Here is an 18,891-nt window from a genome sequence, read left to right as displayed (position 1 = left end):
TCATAAGTAAAAGTGATTTTTTTTTTCTTGGAGTCCATTTGAAATTAATTGCATTTTGTAGTATTCAGGCTTCCTTAAGCCCCTCTGACAGAGGAGAAAAAGAATTCCAGGTCTCTGAGGAGGAGAAAGAAACAAGAAGGGCTGCCAGTGAGGTAGCATAGCCTCCAAGATCCAGCATAGAATGGTGCCTTGGATTTCTGCAGCTTTATTTCTACCATGGCTTGTTTGATGACCTTAGCCTATTACTTCATTAATCACACTGTATGCATCAATCTTGCTCACTTTAAAATTACTATCATGGTGCTTATGTATCCTTTGCAAAATACCTTGAGAGTGTCCAGAAAATGTTTTCAACATTTATTTCAATGAGTTTGTCATTTGTTTTGTAAAATAAGAGCACATATCCTGTCTCACTATGAGTTGCCTCATCCTTTTCACTTTGGCCATGGTGCTGTCTGCATAGCCAAGAGTTATGATTGTTGGAACACTGAGTGTACAATGCATCTATATGGTGATTTCCTCTTCATAAGTGCTAAGCCCTTGGCACTTTTCATAAGTGACATTTTGGCTTGACAGAGCACTGAAAAATAAAAAGTATTAGCTTTGTATTACAAAACTATTTGGATTTCAGTTTTCACATGTTATTAGGTTCCTGTGACTGTATTTCTGCTTTGCAACACAAGTGAGACACTTTGAATCTTACTGAATAATCACCTTATAATTTGCCCATTTTTTTTAAACACTAGGAAAAGTGTGTCATAAAAGGATAACTGTTTGCTGTTAGTTGCAAGTTATTGGTTCTCAGTAGACTACACTGCATTGAAGGGGGCTAAGTGATTGCTAACATAAGTAAATCTGTAGTAAAACCAAAGGTGAGTAAAGCTGCACTTTTGTTTGTTTTGGAGAAAACACATCTTGACCTTGTACTTTTTGTACTGAGCTCTTGTAATTGTTTTCCAGAAACAGGAATTACTTTCTTCGTGAAAATAAGTGCAGCATCTTGCCATGGGATTAACTCTGAAAATTTGTTTGCAGATTGTGGAAAAGTTAAAAAATATTGAGCAAAAAGTTAAAAATAATGGAATACTCTTTGAGATATGCATGTAAATCATGTATGTTGTGTCTGTGTCAACTTCAATAGGAATAAAAGAGGAAGCTCTGAAAATGCATAAATCCTAAACCAACTCCTATCTTTCCACTTATGCCAAGGAGCAGGATTAGATTTCTCCCACCAGCTTCATTTTCTTTCTTTGCATATTTATGCCTATAAAATCCTTTAATTTTGTGCTTCCCACTCCTTTTCAGGATTTATGCCTTTTAATCATTCAGTATGCGGTGAACAGTTGAGTCATCTGAGCTTTTCACAGGCACTGTGTTTGGTAAAGTTGCAGTAGTTATACAGCCAAGTGAATGGATGCTTGTCTTTGGCAGAAAGGCTGAGTTGTCATTTTCAGTTCATGAAGGAATATTCAGCCACAGTACTAATTTGTCATAGCTAGAAAAATTGGTAGTTATCAAGTTCAAGTTTTGAGTTCAACATTAATGTAGAATTTATATTTATTTGTATGTATTTTTATCTAAGAATTCAAGTCAAATGGCATTAGATATTATGAATTTAAGACAATTCCATAATCCATTTTTCAAATGAAGCAAGTACAGATTGCTTTTTGCTAATGCAGCAACTGTCTAGTGCTGTCCGAAGAGCTTGTTGAAACATTCACAAGTATGTGTGCATTGTCATATATGCATGCAACAAAAATCACCTTTTCAGAAATTTGTGATATTATTAAAGCACAAAATCTCTAGATAACCGGAAAGGTAATGAAGAAGACCATTAGTCTAGCAAAAATAAAAAGGTGAAGCTCTTGAGTAGAGCTCTGGCACACTTGACAGTTATTGCAGGAGGTTGAGGTAGATGCTCGGTTTGTAGGTAGGTTGAGTAAGAAGTATTTTTAAACTTTACTGTGTCCTTGCTTTCCAGTGGGAATAGGTTATTTTGGTATAGGGTTGTGGTGTCTCTTTCTTTGTTTGTTTTCATTGGTAAATTACTATTCTCTTTTGGTACTTGAAATTCAGTTTTTGTTATTTTACAAAAGCAAAAACAAAAGAAAAACAAAACAGATCAAAGCTGAAGAAAAACTATAGGTTAACAATTAATTAGTTTGTTAACCACTAAATTTTAGGGGAGGTTAGTCATTGAGGTTGTAGTCAGTTCCTCAAATGTAGCACCATGGTTTCTTCTGCATTTTTTCAAATGTTTTTAATTTGACAGTATCACGTAGGAAGAGTAAGCTACCTTATTTGCAGTCAGCTTTGCTTTTTCTCCCAAAACTTGTATGGCTCATTCTCCTCCTTCCTGGTTGTACTGATTTTCCTATTCTGTTTCTTACTCCCATCCCTCTAGGGATTCATTCATGCAGTCTTTTGCAGGTAGACAAGCGCGTGCTTTGTCTGTGCTACAGACCGGCTTAAAATGAATACTTGGAAGATAGAGGTAGCAAGTGAAGCTGGCTTGGAGCACCCACAAGGGCTTCCAGTGTCCCCATAATCAACTAGAGGCAGATTTGTAGCCAACCATGTATTTTGCACTAATGTATGCATGTTCAGTTCTTCTTGTTGTTCCTGATTTTTCCTTTATTTTTATTTCTCAGAGATCCCTCCTGCAAACCTCTGAGCTGACCACAGCATTTTGGCTTGTGGGATGTTAAAAAGTGCAGACAGGGGAAAGGAAGGGCCCATCCAGCTTCTGCTGGATGATGGGACTGCTAAACGTGGTGCGTGGTACGCAAGGGAGGCTACTGCTTTCTTAGCCTTGTGTGTGAATCTCCGCCTCCTGTGCACTTACATCTTCAATGCTTCTTTCCATATTATCAGTTTCCATACTGCAGGATCCCCTAATGCTCTACTTTCGCCTCTCTTAGTGCCAATCCCTCTTTTCTGAGGAAAAAGCTCTGAGAAATACTGGCTGCCTTCAGTCGCCCAGACTTGTTCAACATCTTCATCGATGACCTTGATGAAGGAATAGTATCTGCGCTCAGCAAGTATGCCGATGACACAAAGCTGGGAGGAGTGGCTGACATGCCAGAAGGCTGTGCTGCCATTCAGCAAGACGTGGACAGGCTGGAGAGATGGGCAGGAAGAAACCAAAGGAAGTTTAATAAGAGCAAGTGTAGAGTCCTGCACCTGGGAAGGAAAAACCACATGTATCAGTACAGGCTGGGGGATGACCTGCTGGAGAGGAGCTCTGAGGAGAAGGACCTGGGGGTCCTGGTGGACAACAGGTTGACCGTGAGCCAGCAGTGTGCCCTCGTGGCCAAGAGGGCCAATGGGATCCTGGTGTGCATAATTTTTATTATGTGGCCAGCAGGTCAAGGGAGGTGATCCTCCCCCTCTGCTCTGCCCTGGTCAGGCCTCACCTGGAGTACTGTGTCCAGTTCTGGGCTCCCCAGTACAAAAAAGACAGGGATCTCCTGGAAAGAGTCCAGCGGAGGGCCACAAAGATGATACGGGGCCTGGAACATCTTCCTTATGAGGAAAAACTGAGAGACCTGGGTCTGTTCAGTCTGGAGAAGAGAAGACTGAGAGGGGATCTCATCAATGTGTATAAATACCTGAGGTGTGGGAGTCAGAGGGATTTGGCCAACCTCTTTTCAGTGGTTTGTGGGGACAGGACAAAGAGTAATGGCCACAAGATAGAGCACAAGAAGTTCCGCACCAACATGTGAAAGAACTTCACGGTGAGGGTGATGGAGCACTGGAACAGACCGCCCAGGGAGGTTGTGGAGTCTCCTTCTCTGGAGGTATTCAAGGCACATCTGGATGCCTCCCTGGGCAGCCTGCTCTAAAGAACCTGCTTTGGCAGAGGGATTGGACCCAATGATTTTTCAAGGTCCCTTCCAACCACTTCAATTCTGTGGTTCTGTGAAAATGTGTTAGGTTTAATGTTTTTACTTGACTTTTCAACCACTCCCAGCTTAGCAGCATTGAATTCTGTCCTAGCTTTACTATTTCAAGCCATGACAGCATTATCTTCCCCCTACTTCCATCACAATCAATTCCCAGCTTTAATTCTAGTGTCTTTATATTCCTTCTTCCTAACATTTGCCTTTCTTTCCCTCAATGTGAATGAGGTATTCATTCGAGATAAATACATAAAACAGAAGATCAGCTTCTCCCTATAGTGAAATATTAATATGGGCTTCTGAAGTTGTTCAATTCTGTATGGAAAATAAGTTGTTTAGTATACTCAAGAACCAAAATCAATGGCGGTGATACCACTTAATGAAAACTACAGCATTTTTTCCAAAGCTTGCAAGGCTATTGTATGCTTTCTCTGCTGTTCCTTGTGCAGCCTGATTATTGCAAATGCTACTTACTCCCCAGTGTGTCTCTGCAGCATTGGTAATTAGTGCACAATACAATTTGCAGGAGGCATGAAGAAAAGCACTGAAGTGCATTGCTACTTGGTTTAAAAGGAAGACGAGAATCTATCGTGTATCAAGGTCTAAATTACATGTGTTGGGGAACAGTGTGCTGTAGATCACGGGCTAAATGGAGAAGTGTTTTTAAAAATAAAAGAATTACTATGCTTATTGATCTGACTGTTCAAAACATCTTCCCCAAATCGTTCTACTGAAAAATTTAGCATGTTGATAAAATTTAAAAAATAATAATTAATAAAAGAATTGCAGCTCTATTAAACAAGCAAGTAACCCTCTAACCTTAATGCCCTTGGGCAGAGTGCTTCTAATTCAGAGGGGATGAGGCTGCTGTCCTCCTCTCTTTCACAAAGCCATCAGGGGGAAAAACAGAGCCTCTGTGTTTCATCTAATGTTTCCAAGAATGCCACTTACAAGCTTGCTGTAATACTTCTCAGTCTTACCTATGTCCTTGAGGGAATTGAATTTGGATGAAAAGGTGTGCAGCAAATGTAAGTTGCTTAAAGAAGCAACATTGGCAGTAATAAATGCCAAAACAGGTATAGTCCCGTGATAAATTCTTTTATTTTCAGCTGGTTTCTTTTACAATTGAAAGGGGGCATAAAATATCCCAATCTTTATAGGCCTAGGGATTTAACCAGGAATTCATCTGCAGGTGTTCAAGTCATTATGCGGACCAGTGGAAGAAGCCTCATGTTCACAGGTCCTCATGTGGGACTGCAGTGATGCTGATAATCTGCTGGAAGGCTGATCATAGCATGACACAAGTGATTGAGGGGGGTTTCTGGAGTTCTTTGATGACAACTGCCAGACACAAATGATTGAGGAGCCAGCAAAGAGGTGTTCTGCTGGACCTCATACTTAGAAACAAGGAAGAACAGGCTGTGGGTGACAAAGTGGGAGGCAGCTTTGGCTGCAGTTGCTATTAAATGGCAATTCTATATATGAAGAGGAGAGAGCAAGGCAAAAAGCAGGCCCTCAGCCATGGGCTTCAGGAGAGTAGATCATCCTCGTAGATCTGCTTGGAAGAATTACATAGGATATAGTTTTAGAGAGAAGAGGGATCTAAGAGAGATGGTTCATATTTAAGGATCACCTACTCCAAGCTCAAAAATACTCTATCCTGGCAAGCAGAAAATCAAACAAAGGTGGTCAGACGCTTGTACGGGTAAGCAAGGAGCTCCTGACTAAACTCAGACATAGTAAAAAAGCATACAAAATGTGGAAGCAGGGGCAGGTGGCCCAAGAAGAATATAGAGAAGCCGTCTGATTGTGCAGATATGGGATTTGGAAAGCCAAAGCCCACCTAGAGTTGAACCTCTCAATGGACATGAGGAGAAACAAGAAAGGTATCTACAGGTTTCTAAAGAACAAAAGGATGAGGGGAGAAAATGTTGGCCCAGGGTTTAAATGCAGCAGGGGCTGTGGTGACAAAGGACATAAAAAAATAAAGGCCACGTTACTCAATGATGTCTTCACCTCAGTCTTTACTGGTAAGATCTACCTTCAGGAGTCCCACCCCCTTGAGACCAGGGGAAAGTCAGGAATAAAGAAGACTTAGCCTTGGTTGAGGCAAATCAGGTTAAGTAACACTTAAACTGAACATACATAAGTCCATGGGGCCTTAGTGGATGCACCCACAAGTGCTATCGACACTGGCTAATGTTATTCTGAGGCCACTGTCAATTGTATTTGAAGGATCTTGGTTGACTGGGAGAGGTGCCTAGGGATGAGGAAAGCAAATGTCACTCGTGTCTCCAAAAAGGGTAAGAAGGATGATGCTGGGAACAACAAACCAGTCAGCAACACCTCAGTCCCCGTGAAGGTGATGGAACAATTAATCCTGGAAGCCATTTCAGGCACATGAAGGACAAGGTGGCAACTGGGAGTAGCGAAAATGAATTTACTTAGGTGAACTTGTGCTTAATCAACTTGGTAACCTTCTAGAATGAGGTGACTTAGCCTCTGAGGAGAGAGCAGTGGATATTTTTCTTTTTGAGGCCAAGAGAGCTGAGACTGAGCTTGCAGAAGGGAAGTCTCGGGCCAGGGGGGATGAGGGATCTTCTCAGTATATGCAAGTACTTGGTGGAAGGGAATGAAAAAGTGGCCAGATTCTTCTTGGTAATGCCCATTAACAGGACAAGAGGAAACAAGTACAAATAAAAACAGATGGAATTTCCATCTGAATACAAGGGAAGAGGTCTTGGTTTTATTTTTACTATAAAGGCGATCAAACACTGAAACAGATTGCCCAGAGAGGTTGTAGAGTCTCCCTCCATTGAGGTCTTCAAAAGCTGCCTGGAGATAGTCTTGGGCGCACTGCTCTGGGTGGCCCTGCTGGAGCAGGGGGCACTGGATCAGGTGATCTCCAGTGGTCCCTCTAACTTCAGTGATTCTGTGGACTCTCTTGAAAGTCCTGGCGCTAAAAGTAGCAAATTATAAAAACACAAAATGTGAAAAGAGAAAAAAATATGTAGTTAATTACTCCCGTGTTAACAGTGTAAATGTGGTACATAACATCATCTAATGTTTTTAGCATTACAGAGCAAGAAGTTTTTCCTTCAACTATTCCATGTGCTGTTGGTGAAAGGAGAGTAATGCCTAAACTAGGAGCAATTTCATGGCAATACAGTCACTGGTTGTTGCAACAGTTATGTTGTGCTTGAATTCCTCCAGGGAATGTAACATGCTTTACCCAAGGCACTTCAAATGTATGTGGCTTATAGAAAACGGTGGTGGCCAAAGGAGAAGGGGAGGAAAAGTTGTTAAAGCAAGTGAAGCATTATGCTTCCCCTTCAGCATGTGAGAGAATAATTTGCAACATTTTTAATAAGTGTATATATATGTATATGTATATACGCACACACAGATGACTGTGTCTTAAACAGGAGAAGTGGACAGGAAGATTTATTTGACTGGCAGTTCTTTATAATATAGATCAAATGGGAAACATCTCAACCAGGTGTATGCCTCCCTATAAAACGTTTTGCAAGTACTAAAATTCAAACTAGGCTGATTTTCAGATAGTAATAACTAGAGAGGATTCAGAAGTTAGCCATGTATGTTGCAATTCCCAAGCTGGGGAAGGTTCTTAGAGTATAAACAATGATTTTTTAATGCTCGTTCTTTTAGAGATCATCCTTGCTATATGCTACAAGGAGAATCGAGAGGTTAAATCCAGTTTTAAAATGTAACAGGTCTTTGAAGGAATCTCTGCTCACAAACCTGCAGGATTTTGAGCCAGTGAACATTCACTCAGAATCCAGGTGGCTATGTTCAATTTCTGCATTAGATGTGAAAGGATCTGATTTGAGAAACATGTTTCAATCACAGTACTGGAAGCACAATACTGGATGCAGTGTTAGGTTATACTTACAAATGAATGTTTTATAAAGTTATGGTTCCCTCATGTTTATTACTACTCAGAAACAGATTCTGCTGCACTGCTGACTATTGTTCTTCTAGTATGAAAACCAGTTGTTATAGTTTAGAGAAATGGTGAGAGTAGACTCAAGAGGACTTACACTGAGGTAGATACAGAGAATATAGATCAGTCATGAGCACAAAAACATTTCCACAAGATAGTAATGCACAGCTTTGCATACAAACTTTTTCAACCAACTTCAGTCAAGCCACAAGAAGCCATCTCTCTGTGCCTGTGCCAATGTTTGTGCCGTTCTTTCTTTCAGGAAGTCAACAGATTTTACAGACATGCTTCTTTATTTTTGACTTCGAATCTGTGCTTTTCTTTTTTATATGCAGCACGACACCTTGACACTGATTAATGTGTATTTTCAGGCTATTTGTAGATGATTGCTAGTGCACAGACAGTTCTTACTATTTCTGAGGAGGCAGTAATAAGTTGGATCAAAGAATATATAAAGTACAATTTATCAGAAATTTTTGGAAACTTTATTAAATAAGCAAAAGCTCCACCATGTGTTCTCAACCTGTGAAAAATATATGCTTTTTTTTTCCCATTTTCAGCTTTTTTAGGCTTCTTCCTTGTCATTTTTAATATAATTCTATAATTAAAAGTTACTTGTTCTTGCTTTATGAAAGAGTATTCTTGTCATGTTGATCCTTCTTCCATTTAAATACCTTGATATCAGAAATGTGTCCTAAAAATATCTACTGGCCAGGCTTAGAAGAACTACGCATTACACTCAACATTATAATCAGATCATTCTTCCATTTGACACAATTTGTGCTTTGCATTCTCCAGGTTCTTTAGTTGTATGAGCCTCTAGCTCATCCTTTCCAGGAATGCACAATGGGACTTTTTTGCTGCTAATTACAGCTTGCTAATACTCTTTTTCAAAGAGTATTATTTCAAATCCCAAACGGGATTTGAAAATGACCTCAAAGCAAGTGAGACTCTAGTTTACAAGTTGAAACTGTACCTGTTTAGAGCAGAAATTTGTCACATCTATCCAGGGTAGAAATGATTTTTACAGAAGATAGGTAGATGATTTGCAAGGGTCGGTGTTACATTAAGCAGTCATTGAAGGGGAAAAGGGTTTCAGAAATGAAGAATTTTTCAGGTTTGCGTGAGAAAAATCCAGTAAATAGATCGTAACTCCTGCCTCAGTGCTTGAAGGAGTACAACACATGTTCCTTAGTGGAATGAGGAGGCTGTGAATGGGAAACTAAAGTTCTTTCTCCTTTCTACTAAATTTGTACTTTTTTTTTCAAAATTAAAAAATATGTTCACTTCTATTTCCAATTAGAAATGCGCATCTCGGAAGAGAAAAGAGAAGACTTCTGTGCAGAATTTCAACTTCATCAGAATTCATCAAAAAAAGCAGAATTTTTCATCCAGGCAGAAGCTGAAGCATTGAAACTTTCAGATTTGTCAATAACCAGTCAAAGAAGAGGACCCCCAAGTATGTGTGGTGATTGTAATTCCAGTCCTGCAGAACTAAGGTAAAAACAAATCCCTAAATATATTTTTTCTATATTCATAATATAGATAATGTATCTATGATTTTTGGATAAAAATAGGGAAGTTTAATTCCTAGCTGAGAATCAGCATGTCTTCTTTTTACTTAGACTGGGAAATCCCAATTTATATAAACATGGTGTGCTAATGGATAGCTGATATAAGTGTGGTAAACCTGGAATACAGCATTTCACCAGTGTCTTCTCCAGCACTGATGCAAAATGTGATCATGGCAATGGCTTATGAGGCACACTGTAGATATTTCAACTAACTGTGATCACTTCAGAAAATTGTAAAAATGCGTATTGAACAGAATTAGAAAAGTTGATCTAAGTCTAGACCATAAGTCCAGAGTACCCAAAGTATGATGAGTTAGTTCGTGGTATAAGCTAGGAAGCAGGAATAAATCAGGTTGAAATCCAGGTGAAGTTGGAAGAGCAAAGATGTGAAGCTGTATTGAATACTTTGTAAAGAGTCTGTGGCAGGAATCTGGAGAAGGACGAATATGGTTGAAGTGTAATACAAAGTCTGAAGATTTTATTCTGTCATTGACTTCTGTACTGAGCTGTGGCTCTGTACTGCAATCTTAAGAAACATAAACACTCATGCAGTATGTGACATAATATATGCAGGTACCTACTGACTATAGAATGTTATCAGTCTTGAGTGATGGGCAGTCTGAAGTTCAAGCGTTAAAAGTGTTACCAAGTTGTTTTTGAAGATGAGATCATGGCTGCAGGGTTCTGTGACCTACTTTTGAGAAGTCTACTCTAGCTCTTCACCTGTCTGACAGAGATTCTACATCTGTTTTTATTATCTTCAGAATGATCCAATGGAGACCCAATGTAAGAAAATTAGTCTATAGTACTTTTCCATCTGCATTGTTGCCTTTTTTTTTATTTTTAATTGAAGCAGGGGATATGATGCTTGGACAATGCATCCAGCTTTAAAAGCCAAATGTTTGAGTGCTTAAGTAAAGCCCAGCATAGTGTCAGCCAAAGTCTGTTGTTCCTACCCTCGACAGTGTCACTCATGCTAGCAAGCAGGCTGGGCTTGAACATTGAGATTAACTTCCCACAGCAGTTAGCATGTTGAACCATTGTATCTGCATGTAGGATTCCAAAGCTATAGACCAAGACCTCATTGTGATAGAGACTGTATAAACTGCACAAAATCTGTCCTTCCCTAAACAGTTTGCAATTAGAATATATGATGAGAAAATAACTTCATACAAACAGAAAAGGAAATATTGAGTCAGTGTTGATTTGCATTATAGGTGATGGTCTTAGTACACCAGCAAGTGATTTATCAAGTTTTCTGCTACACAATAGGAAGAAAAAAATGAAGGAGGAACTCAAAGATGATGAAGTATATTCATAGTTGTTCATGGGAAGCGTATCCTGAACATGGAAAATACACACACATGCACAAAAAAACCAAACAACTCAGTGTTTAAAATGACTGGCCAATAGTCTCCAGAGTTATTCATCATTTGCAGTCCAAAACAATAGTAAGTGAAAATGAAATTCACTAGACAGAGTAAAGATGAAATAGAATCTTGAAAGTGAAGTTAAGCAGCTTACGTACCCTTCCGTCCCATTTAAATTATAGTATAGTATCCTAAGCATTTAGTTATATGTGAATTTCCATAGTGCCTATATATGAAGTGCTTTGAGTTGCATCATAGTTTACATGCAGAGTACAGATCTTAAGTTCTTTCTTAAAGAATCATATGAATAAGAAGTCAGATGGAAGCAGGTGAAGAAGCAGGTAGCTGAGTACAAACAAATGTTTACCTAAGCAGATGACTCTTTGGAGTAGCAGGTAGCTTTCCTTTTCTTTCTAGGATGTGAATTACACATGCATGTGGTATAAAGAAAGTAATTTATACATTAAAATGGAAGTTCAGAAGGTACCGTTTTTCTGTGGCTACCTCTTATGACTGATAGCCCACTATAATCCATGAATCTATTTATTTTGCTCCCATCCTGGAAGTGAGATCTGGGTTACCTGTGATTGTCAAAGGATACCCAGGGTGATTTATTAAAGTCTTGAGACCGAATTTTTGTGATCATGTTTGTATTGCTGCTTCTTAAGCTTGCATTTTAAGCTGAGAGTGAAAAAATCATTTTATAGTCAGTTTGGGTTTTCATACTTGTTGCCAGCACAACAGTGAGCCCTATCCATTGATAAAAAAGATCCTTGTTACAAGTCTGTAATATTTAAATCCATCCTTCTTCCTTACAAAAATAACTAATTGAATCTCTTCTCATTTTTACCTGTCTATGGCTAAATAATCTTAAAACTCTGTGGATATACAGTATAGAATTCCTGCCATCAAATATAATATTTATAGTAACACCATCATTTTACAGTTTTCTGTAATACAAACTTATAGATCCTGTCTTCTGGATATTCTCATTTTACTTCATGTGGAATTATCCATCCTCCTGAAGAATTTTAATCTGAGCATCAATTTGATCCCTAAATATTTCATTGCTTTGTTGCTCCATGTTTTCATATTTTCTTCCTGTAAGCATTTTATGTTTATAGGCTTCATACCCAATTTATATTCATCTGTTTCATGCCTTAGCACTCTACTATATTTGCTTAATATTTCCATATTCACAGATTTTCTTTTAGAGTAACAGATTTAAGAAGTGACAGAGAGACATTCCTGTTACTGCTGATTAATATATTTGCAGTAGTTAACAAATGTTGTTAATTTATTTCTGCATATTTTGAGGGGTGGGGTAAGTGTTCTTTGCATTATTTTTCTTCTTTTTTTTTTCCTCCTAAAAATAGCACTGTAGAAGAAAAGGGTAAGAGGATGCTGCCTGAATTTATATCCTCATGGAAGGATGGCACAGATGTAGGTGGAAAGACAGAAACTGCATTCCTCCTAAAAGAACTGGACACTCTAAGGGCCAAAAACAAAAAGGTAAAATTGAGATATTCAGACCACAGAATTTGCTGGTTTATGGTTGTCTTACAAAACATATATTTTAAACTGTTCCTAATTTAGTTTTGTTATTTATTTACATGCACCAATCAGTAGCTTTCTAGTAATTTTGGATTCTTAGTATCTGTTTAACAACTACTTCTCTGGAATTAAAAAATCTTTCATGCTGCCCTTTGACCTTTTTAATCAGTGACATAGGTTCCTGCATCATGGATTAAAAAAAAAACAAAACACTGAAGTTAATGGAAAAGTTTTTGTTGGCTTGAAAAAGCTTGTGGATTAGAGTTCATATATGAAACATATTTATTATACATGGAACTATTACAACAGAATAATTAGTAGTAATGGCTAGAATCCCATTCATGTTACAAAACTATCCAAATCAGTAATTCTTGTAAGTCAACACAAAAACAATATTAATTCTTCACCGAACTCTACAGTGTTCATATATTTTGACAGAAGATGCATTTTACTTCAGTGTAGTCTTTTCATAGCATGGTGGAAGAGATAAAACCCATTAATACTTGGAGGTAAACAAAATCTTAAGAGATGTTCTGAAATGCTTGCTAGGAGACAAAAAAGCTATTGTTCTAATGCTTGCATATTGCTTGTAAGAAACAGTAAACTACTTTGAGGCCCGATCCCAAAAACATGGTGAACTGAGATTAAATACGGGAAACAGTTCACTATGTAAAGTCACAGTGTGCGAATTCTTACAAATTTAACATCTTAAACCTGTTTTATTTCCTTTTTTTTCAATCAGAGTTCTGACATTAGAGTTAACATAGGTGATTTCTGTATTGTAGTTCCTTCCCAATTATATTTGATCCATGCTTCGCCATCCGTGCCTTGTAAAACCTCTATTCATTTAAATCAAAATACCTATCTTAATCCAAAGTTTTGATATTTTCCATTTCCTTTGCATTCTATTTTGTATTTATATGTATTTTTATTTGTATGTACATTTAGTTTAGCAGCATACTAGAAATGAAAGGATGTATGTTTTTCCTCACATCTGCCATTTTAAGATATTGTAGGCGTCATCATGTATTCTATTGAAAGTGGCATGTGTCTTCTCAATGATTGTTTTGGTTAACTTGATTAGCCTTCTATTTTTTGCAGTGTAATACTAATTTTTTCCTCTCAGAAATTTGACAGTTTTTGATGCTGAAATAGCACTTGGTAGTGACGTTGGCTTTTTACCAGAAAAGACAGTGTACTTTATGACTGTCGTTTAAGTATGTTTTGCTTCTACTACAGCCTTGTTTCTCTTGTGTTTTGATATGAGGACAGAACTGTAGCTTTTCTAATGTAATAGCATGGTTCAAATGATGAAACTTTGATAAAGTTTGAAACTTAATTTCTAGAATACACCTGGTCTCTTTCATTAAACATGCCATCCCTGGTCTGAGGTGACTCAAGCATTTCATGACAAGTTTTTCAGCTATTGAATATGAAAAAGGACCAAAACCAAAGCAGTGTTTCATGAACAGAATCTGGATCTCATGCTTCTGTACAAGCATGTTCTGGTCTATATAATGAACACACCCTGATATTTCTACGTTAACAGGAGGAAAATTCCATCCTACTGGAACACTGCATTGTTTGTACTATTAGTACTGTTGCATATGTTACTACCGGACAAACGAAAAATCTGTACTCTTTCCATTAAATTGTGCCTAGTGTTAGGACAAGAGGCAGTGGGCAAAAACTGGAACATCAGAGGTTCCCACTGAACACTGGGAAGAACTTCTTTATGGTGCAGGTGACTGAGCACTGACACAGGTTGCCCAAAGAGGTTGTGAAGATCTTCAAAAGCCAGCTGGATGTGGTCCTCAGCAACCTCCTGTAGGTGGCCATGCTTAAGCATTGGGGAATGCTCAAAGCTTGAGCATTGGGAAAAGCTCAAGCTAACCAGCTGACCTCCAGAGGTCACTGCCAGCCTCAACAGTTCTGCAGTTCTGTGAAACATCATTAAATATATGATGGCAAGCTCAGATCTGTCAAAAGACAGGCTAAGTGAATTTCCAATTAAAAGAAAGATCACAGCATGTGAAAGGGTGTAGGTTTTCTGTCTGGTGATGCACATGGAAAATGATGCATTTACACTACAGGCTCTTCAGATATCAGTGATGTCAGTAATCTTGCTAAGAAATAGGCTACTAATGCCTATTTCACCATCACCTCACCATCTGCATTATATTCCATATAACTTTGACCTTCCTTAGCAAGAAAAAACATAGCTGGTGATATCTGAAGAGGGGAATCCAAAATAAAAGTAATGGCAGGCACATTGCTGCTTGTTTCTGAGAGCAAAATAGGGCAACTGATAAAAGAAAAAAAAAAAAAAAAAGCATTTGTCCTTTAAATAGATAAATTTCTGTGGTATTGCCTAGTGTTTGTGTTTTGGTGGTAAGAGAACTATTATTTAAAATTTTGTTTTGCTGGTTGACTGTTTCTGAGAGATAAGAACCTTACTGTCCACTTGTTCTGTTCAGCTTCAGGATAAGCTGTCTGAAAAGGACAAGGAGTTGAAGACAATAAAACTGGACTTAGAACTGCAAGAGAGAGCTACAGAAGCTAAGATTGCAGAAAAGATTGCAGGTATGGTAGGCAAGCGTTTAACAGATGGCTGTATGGCTCTAACAGTACCCGCGGTTGCTATATGACGTGGCCTAGTGAATGTTAGCTTTATTTGCTAAAGGAGGGAAGATCTGACTTTTTTTTGTGTGTGTGTGGCTGTTTAGAGTTGCTTAGAAAACAGGTGGCTTTAACATCCTGGTACTGGTATTAGCAGGAGCTTTACCTGTATTCATACTGATTTGGGCATTAAATGCATTGTTAACACCATGTCAATCCAATCACAAAAAGGTTGTTTGTTTTGTTGGAAGGTCCTGAACAAACAAGGGGAAATAATGATTACCAGTGCTTCTACCTTTCAACCAGCAGTTCAAATACCACTTATTGTTTTAGCTCGTTCAGAGCAATACTACCCCTCTCCCAGTGTATGAAGATAGTCGCACATTCACCTCAGCTATAGACCTGCACTTTTGAAAAATCCATTCTTGCGGTAGTTAATAAATTTTTGTCTGATGATGATACGTATGTCTTCAGTGAATGAAGCTTATGCAAATTGCCAAAATGTAAGGTTTTTAAGTTTACAGTTGAAAGTAAGTATATGCTTATATTGTTAAGTGTTCTTTGGATAGACACACAAGAATGGAAAAAAATTGTATTCTATGGTTACAGAAATTTCTGAAGTGGTGAAGTTGACTATTTTTATTATTATTGAAAAGTGATAGTGTTTATAGTGTGGATGTGGATGAAAAATATCCTGAGGTTTTGCTCCAGATGTTTCAAGGAAATTTATGGGAGTACTATTATAAATTAATCATATCATTTTTTCATAAATTAAGTGTAGTATAGGTAAAATTATATCCTTGTGGTACTTAGGTGCCTGTCAGGGTCAAACTGAAACAACCACAGACAATTCACATAATATTGATAGTGAGTACTAATACCTGCCCAAAAAATATTGGTACTGGAGTAAGGAGTAACTATCTTCAAGAAAATAAAGCTGAAAATAAACTCTGTGGCTGAAAAAAACATACGGCTGACTTTAAACATGAAAATCCTGGGAATACAGGCATATATTCTCCTGAGAATACAGGAATTCTGTGTATATCATAGGTGGAAGAGAATTGCTAAATTTTCTGTGATGGAGGATGGGAAAGGAGAAACTAGATATTAGGAAACAAGTTTAAGTGAAATACAGGCATAATTTTACTCTTATTCCATCTTAGATAAAATGTTTTCTGTATTTTCAGAAGACAAAAAAATGTCTGAACAACATATCATAGTTGTATCCAGCAACTGAATGCTAACGCGAATTGTTTGGATTGAATTCCAAGTTTTGTGTTTGTTCTTGGATATTTGCACAGTGTTTTACCTCTATACCTATAACACAGAAATATTCTATTTGATATAGGTTTTCATTGGTCATTAAAACATGGAAAGAAATATGAAATGTGTGTCATTAGTTTCCTTGTTATGGATACAGTCGAAATATTTGTTAGTAAATTGTTTTCTCTCGCATTACTGTTTAAACTTTCTAATTATGTCCTGAGTATGATATCCCCTCCAAAACAGTATGACGTGAATATGGATAGAATAATTAACATAGTTATTCCATAGTTATTCCAAGAAGAGTAAGCCAAATTTTAATGAGAGCTGAAGTGCATATATAGGATGGCCTTTAAAAGATACCTTTTTGCTTCTTTTATGAGTTCAGGAAGTATAAAATACTGGGAGTGAAGGTAAGAGGCTCTTACACTTAAGCAAAAAAAAAAAAAAAAAAAAAAAAAAAAGAAGCCTTGTTAACATCTTATAGATTTTTGCTTCCAATTTTACTGTTCTAAGAATCTTACCAAGTTTGGATAAACATTTTGAAATCTGGAATGATGTGAACCAAAAAGAATTTGTGGAGATCTATGTGAGTCTCTCACAAAAAGCCTTGGGGAGGGTTGTTATGCACAGACATAACCTAATAAAGAAGACTCAGCATGTTACAGGAGAAACTTTTTCCTCATGTATTAAGTCCTTTGAGGAAAGGAGAACACATGCTGCTGTGATTTCATGTTTCTAGTTAATGTTTAATTACTGCAGTGTATAACACATGGTAGAGTGAAGCCTGTAAATATGGGTGTTTGCATTTTTATTATTACTTTGTACTGACTTTATGATAAGAAAATGACTCCACAAAATTATATTGTAAAAAACATCAGAAAAGTACACCATAAAATGTTATCTACTTTGAGGAATATTACAATTCTATTTTTAAATGGAACCCTCTAATTGATGGGTTTTACCTAAGCAAGCCCTGTGGCAAGAACAGAAAAGCTGAAGACAAAGGCCATTTTAAAATTAAACTGCAGAACTCCTCAGAAACAAATAACCCAAAGCTTGTCATTTTGTGCTTTTTACTTTCTTCAGAGAAAGATGTGAAGAGGAAAAAGTGTAAATTTGTGAAAAGGTTGTGAGAGAATTTAAAAAAAAAAAAAAAAAAAGTAAACGTAGAAGAGAATGCTTACTATGTGCAATAAATAGCTTATTTTCAGAAGATTTTTATTTCTATTTTTTCCTATCCTGGAGTTTACAGTTCATGAGGAAATTCACAGTTCTGATTGCAGTTTCTTAACTGTTAGATACTATTGTTTCTGGTGGTCTTAGTTGCCACATGTTACTACTGTTTGTGCACTTCTGTTAGGTTTGCTCTCATATAAGGCAATGTCAGAAAGTACAATTTGTTTCACTATATGAGAATAAAAAGAGAGAAGGATACACAGGAAATATCAAGGGGAGAGCACTTCACAGAAGAACTGAGACTAGGATAATGCACAGGAAAAAGAAAGAGGAACATCAAATGTGAATTGGATGTGAAGAACAGGACTGCAGAATTTTCATATGTTGAACAGAAAAGGGAATGAGTGCCCTCTGTGGGAGGAGAAAGGAAGAAGGAGCACACTTCCTCTGAGGACAGTCTGGAACTTAAGGATGGAGGTGCAAAGGAATCAAGTCTTTACTTTAAAAGAGAGAGCCAGCAGAGAGAACAGATCTCACTTTTGACGGACATAATAAAAGACTTTGTTTTTGCCTAACGAATTATACACAGTGTATACTGGAATTTTTAGAGTAAAGAGCTTGCTGTGTGTAAGTGACAGTGGTAGAGCATAATGGTGTACCCTCTCTAGACTTAGAAAAATGTCAAAGCCCTGAACTTCTGACAGTTACCTCCAAGATATACCATAACAAGATATACCGTAGTTGACAGCAGAGCTTTGTCTTTTGGGGTCTTTGTGTTGCTATCACACTGTTTTATATTGGGATTAAGAATAATTTTGAAGGAAAATATAATCAGAAATATTTCTGATTATATCTGTTACAGAATTTCTGTTAGGGCAAGTCTTCCTGTAACAGGGGCTATTTTGTTTGCTTCTTTCTTTATTTGCTTTTTTTTTTTTTTTTTTTTTTAAACAATATCTGATGGTAATGTTATCAAAATTGAATACTTTTCAAATCAGAGTCAACTCATCAGGCAGAATTGGATTGTCTCCAGTCTGCTAAGTCTATTAGGTGCTGCACACCACCTTTAATGCTCGCAAAATGTGTCAACATTCAGCATATACTTTCTGAAATGCCAGGGAAATTACAGAAAATACAGCATGGAAAAAAAAAAAAAAAAGAAGGTAGTAAAGAAATGCTTCTAATGCAGTTGTATCTGTTATATACCTTCCAAACTCATGGAAACTACAGCAATATACCAGTAATTAAGTTCTTGTTGTCAGCTCAGTTTGTACTAAAATGTGGAGAATTGACATTTGTGGTATTATGAAATTCTTGAATATAGTGTGGAAATCATTCATGAGCGTTATTTAGCATTTCCTGAATTAACTTGAAAAATAATGCATATGCAATGGTTTTAATAGCAAAAATGAAAACAAATATCCAAGTGGCTCTTAGCTTAAAGTTTGATTTAATATCCCATAAAG

At 37.3% G+C, this 18,891-nt stretch overlaps 1 protein-coding gene across 16 annotated transcripts in view; it reads left to right on the top strand.

The window, feature by feature from the left end:
• MIPOL1 (mirror-image polydactyly 1) overlaps positions 1-18,891 on the top strand; it is a 188,567-nt gene that overhangs the window by 40,803 nt on the left and 128,873 nt on the right. For all 16 annotated transcript variants that reach the window (XR_011809604.1, XM_038179768.2, XM_072038467.1 and 13 more), the window contains 3 exons: positions 9,170-9,365; positions 12,187-12,322; positions 14,842-14,947. Coding sequence is in view for 15 of the 16 variants with exons in the window: in XM_038179768.2 (XP_038035696.1) it covers positions 9,170-9,365; positions 12,187-12,322; positions 14,842-14,947 (438 nt within the window). In the remaining variant the exon portion in view is untranslated. The remainder of the gene's footprint in view (positions 1-9,169; positions 9,366-12,186; positions 12,323-14,841; positions 14,948-18,891) is intronic.

This window comes from Anas platyrhynchos, chromosome 5 (genome assembly GCF_047663525.1).
Source record: "Anas platyrhynchos isolate ZD024472 breed Pekin duck chromosome 5, IASCAAS_PekinDuck_T2T, whole genome shotgun sequence".
In the NCBI taxonomy this organism is placed as follows: domain Eukaryota; kingdom Metazoa; phylum Chordata; class Aves; order Anseriformes; family Anatidae; genus Anas; species Anas platyrhynchos.
The sequence above is the reverse complement of the archived record's forward strand: the minus strand, read 5'-3'. Positions and strand labels throughout refer to the sequence as shown.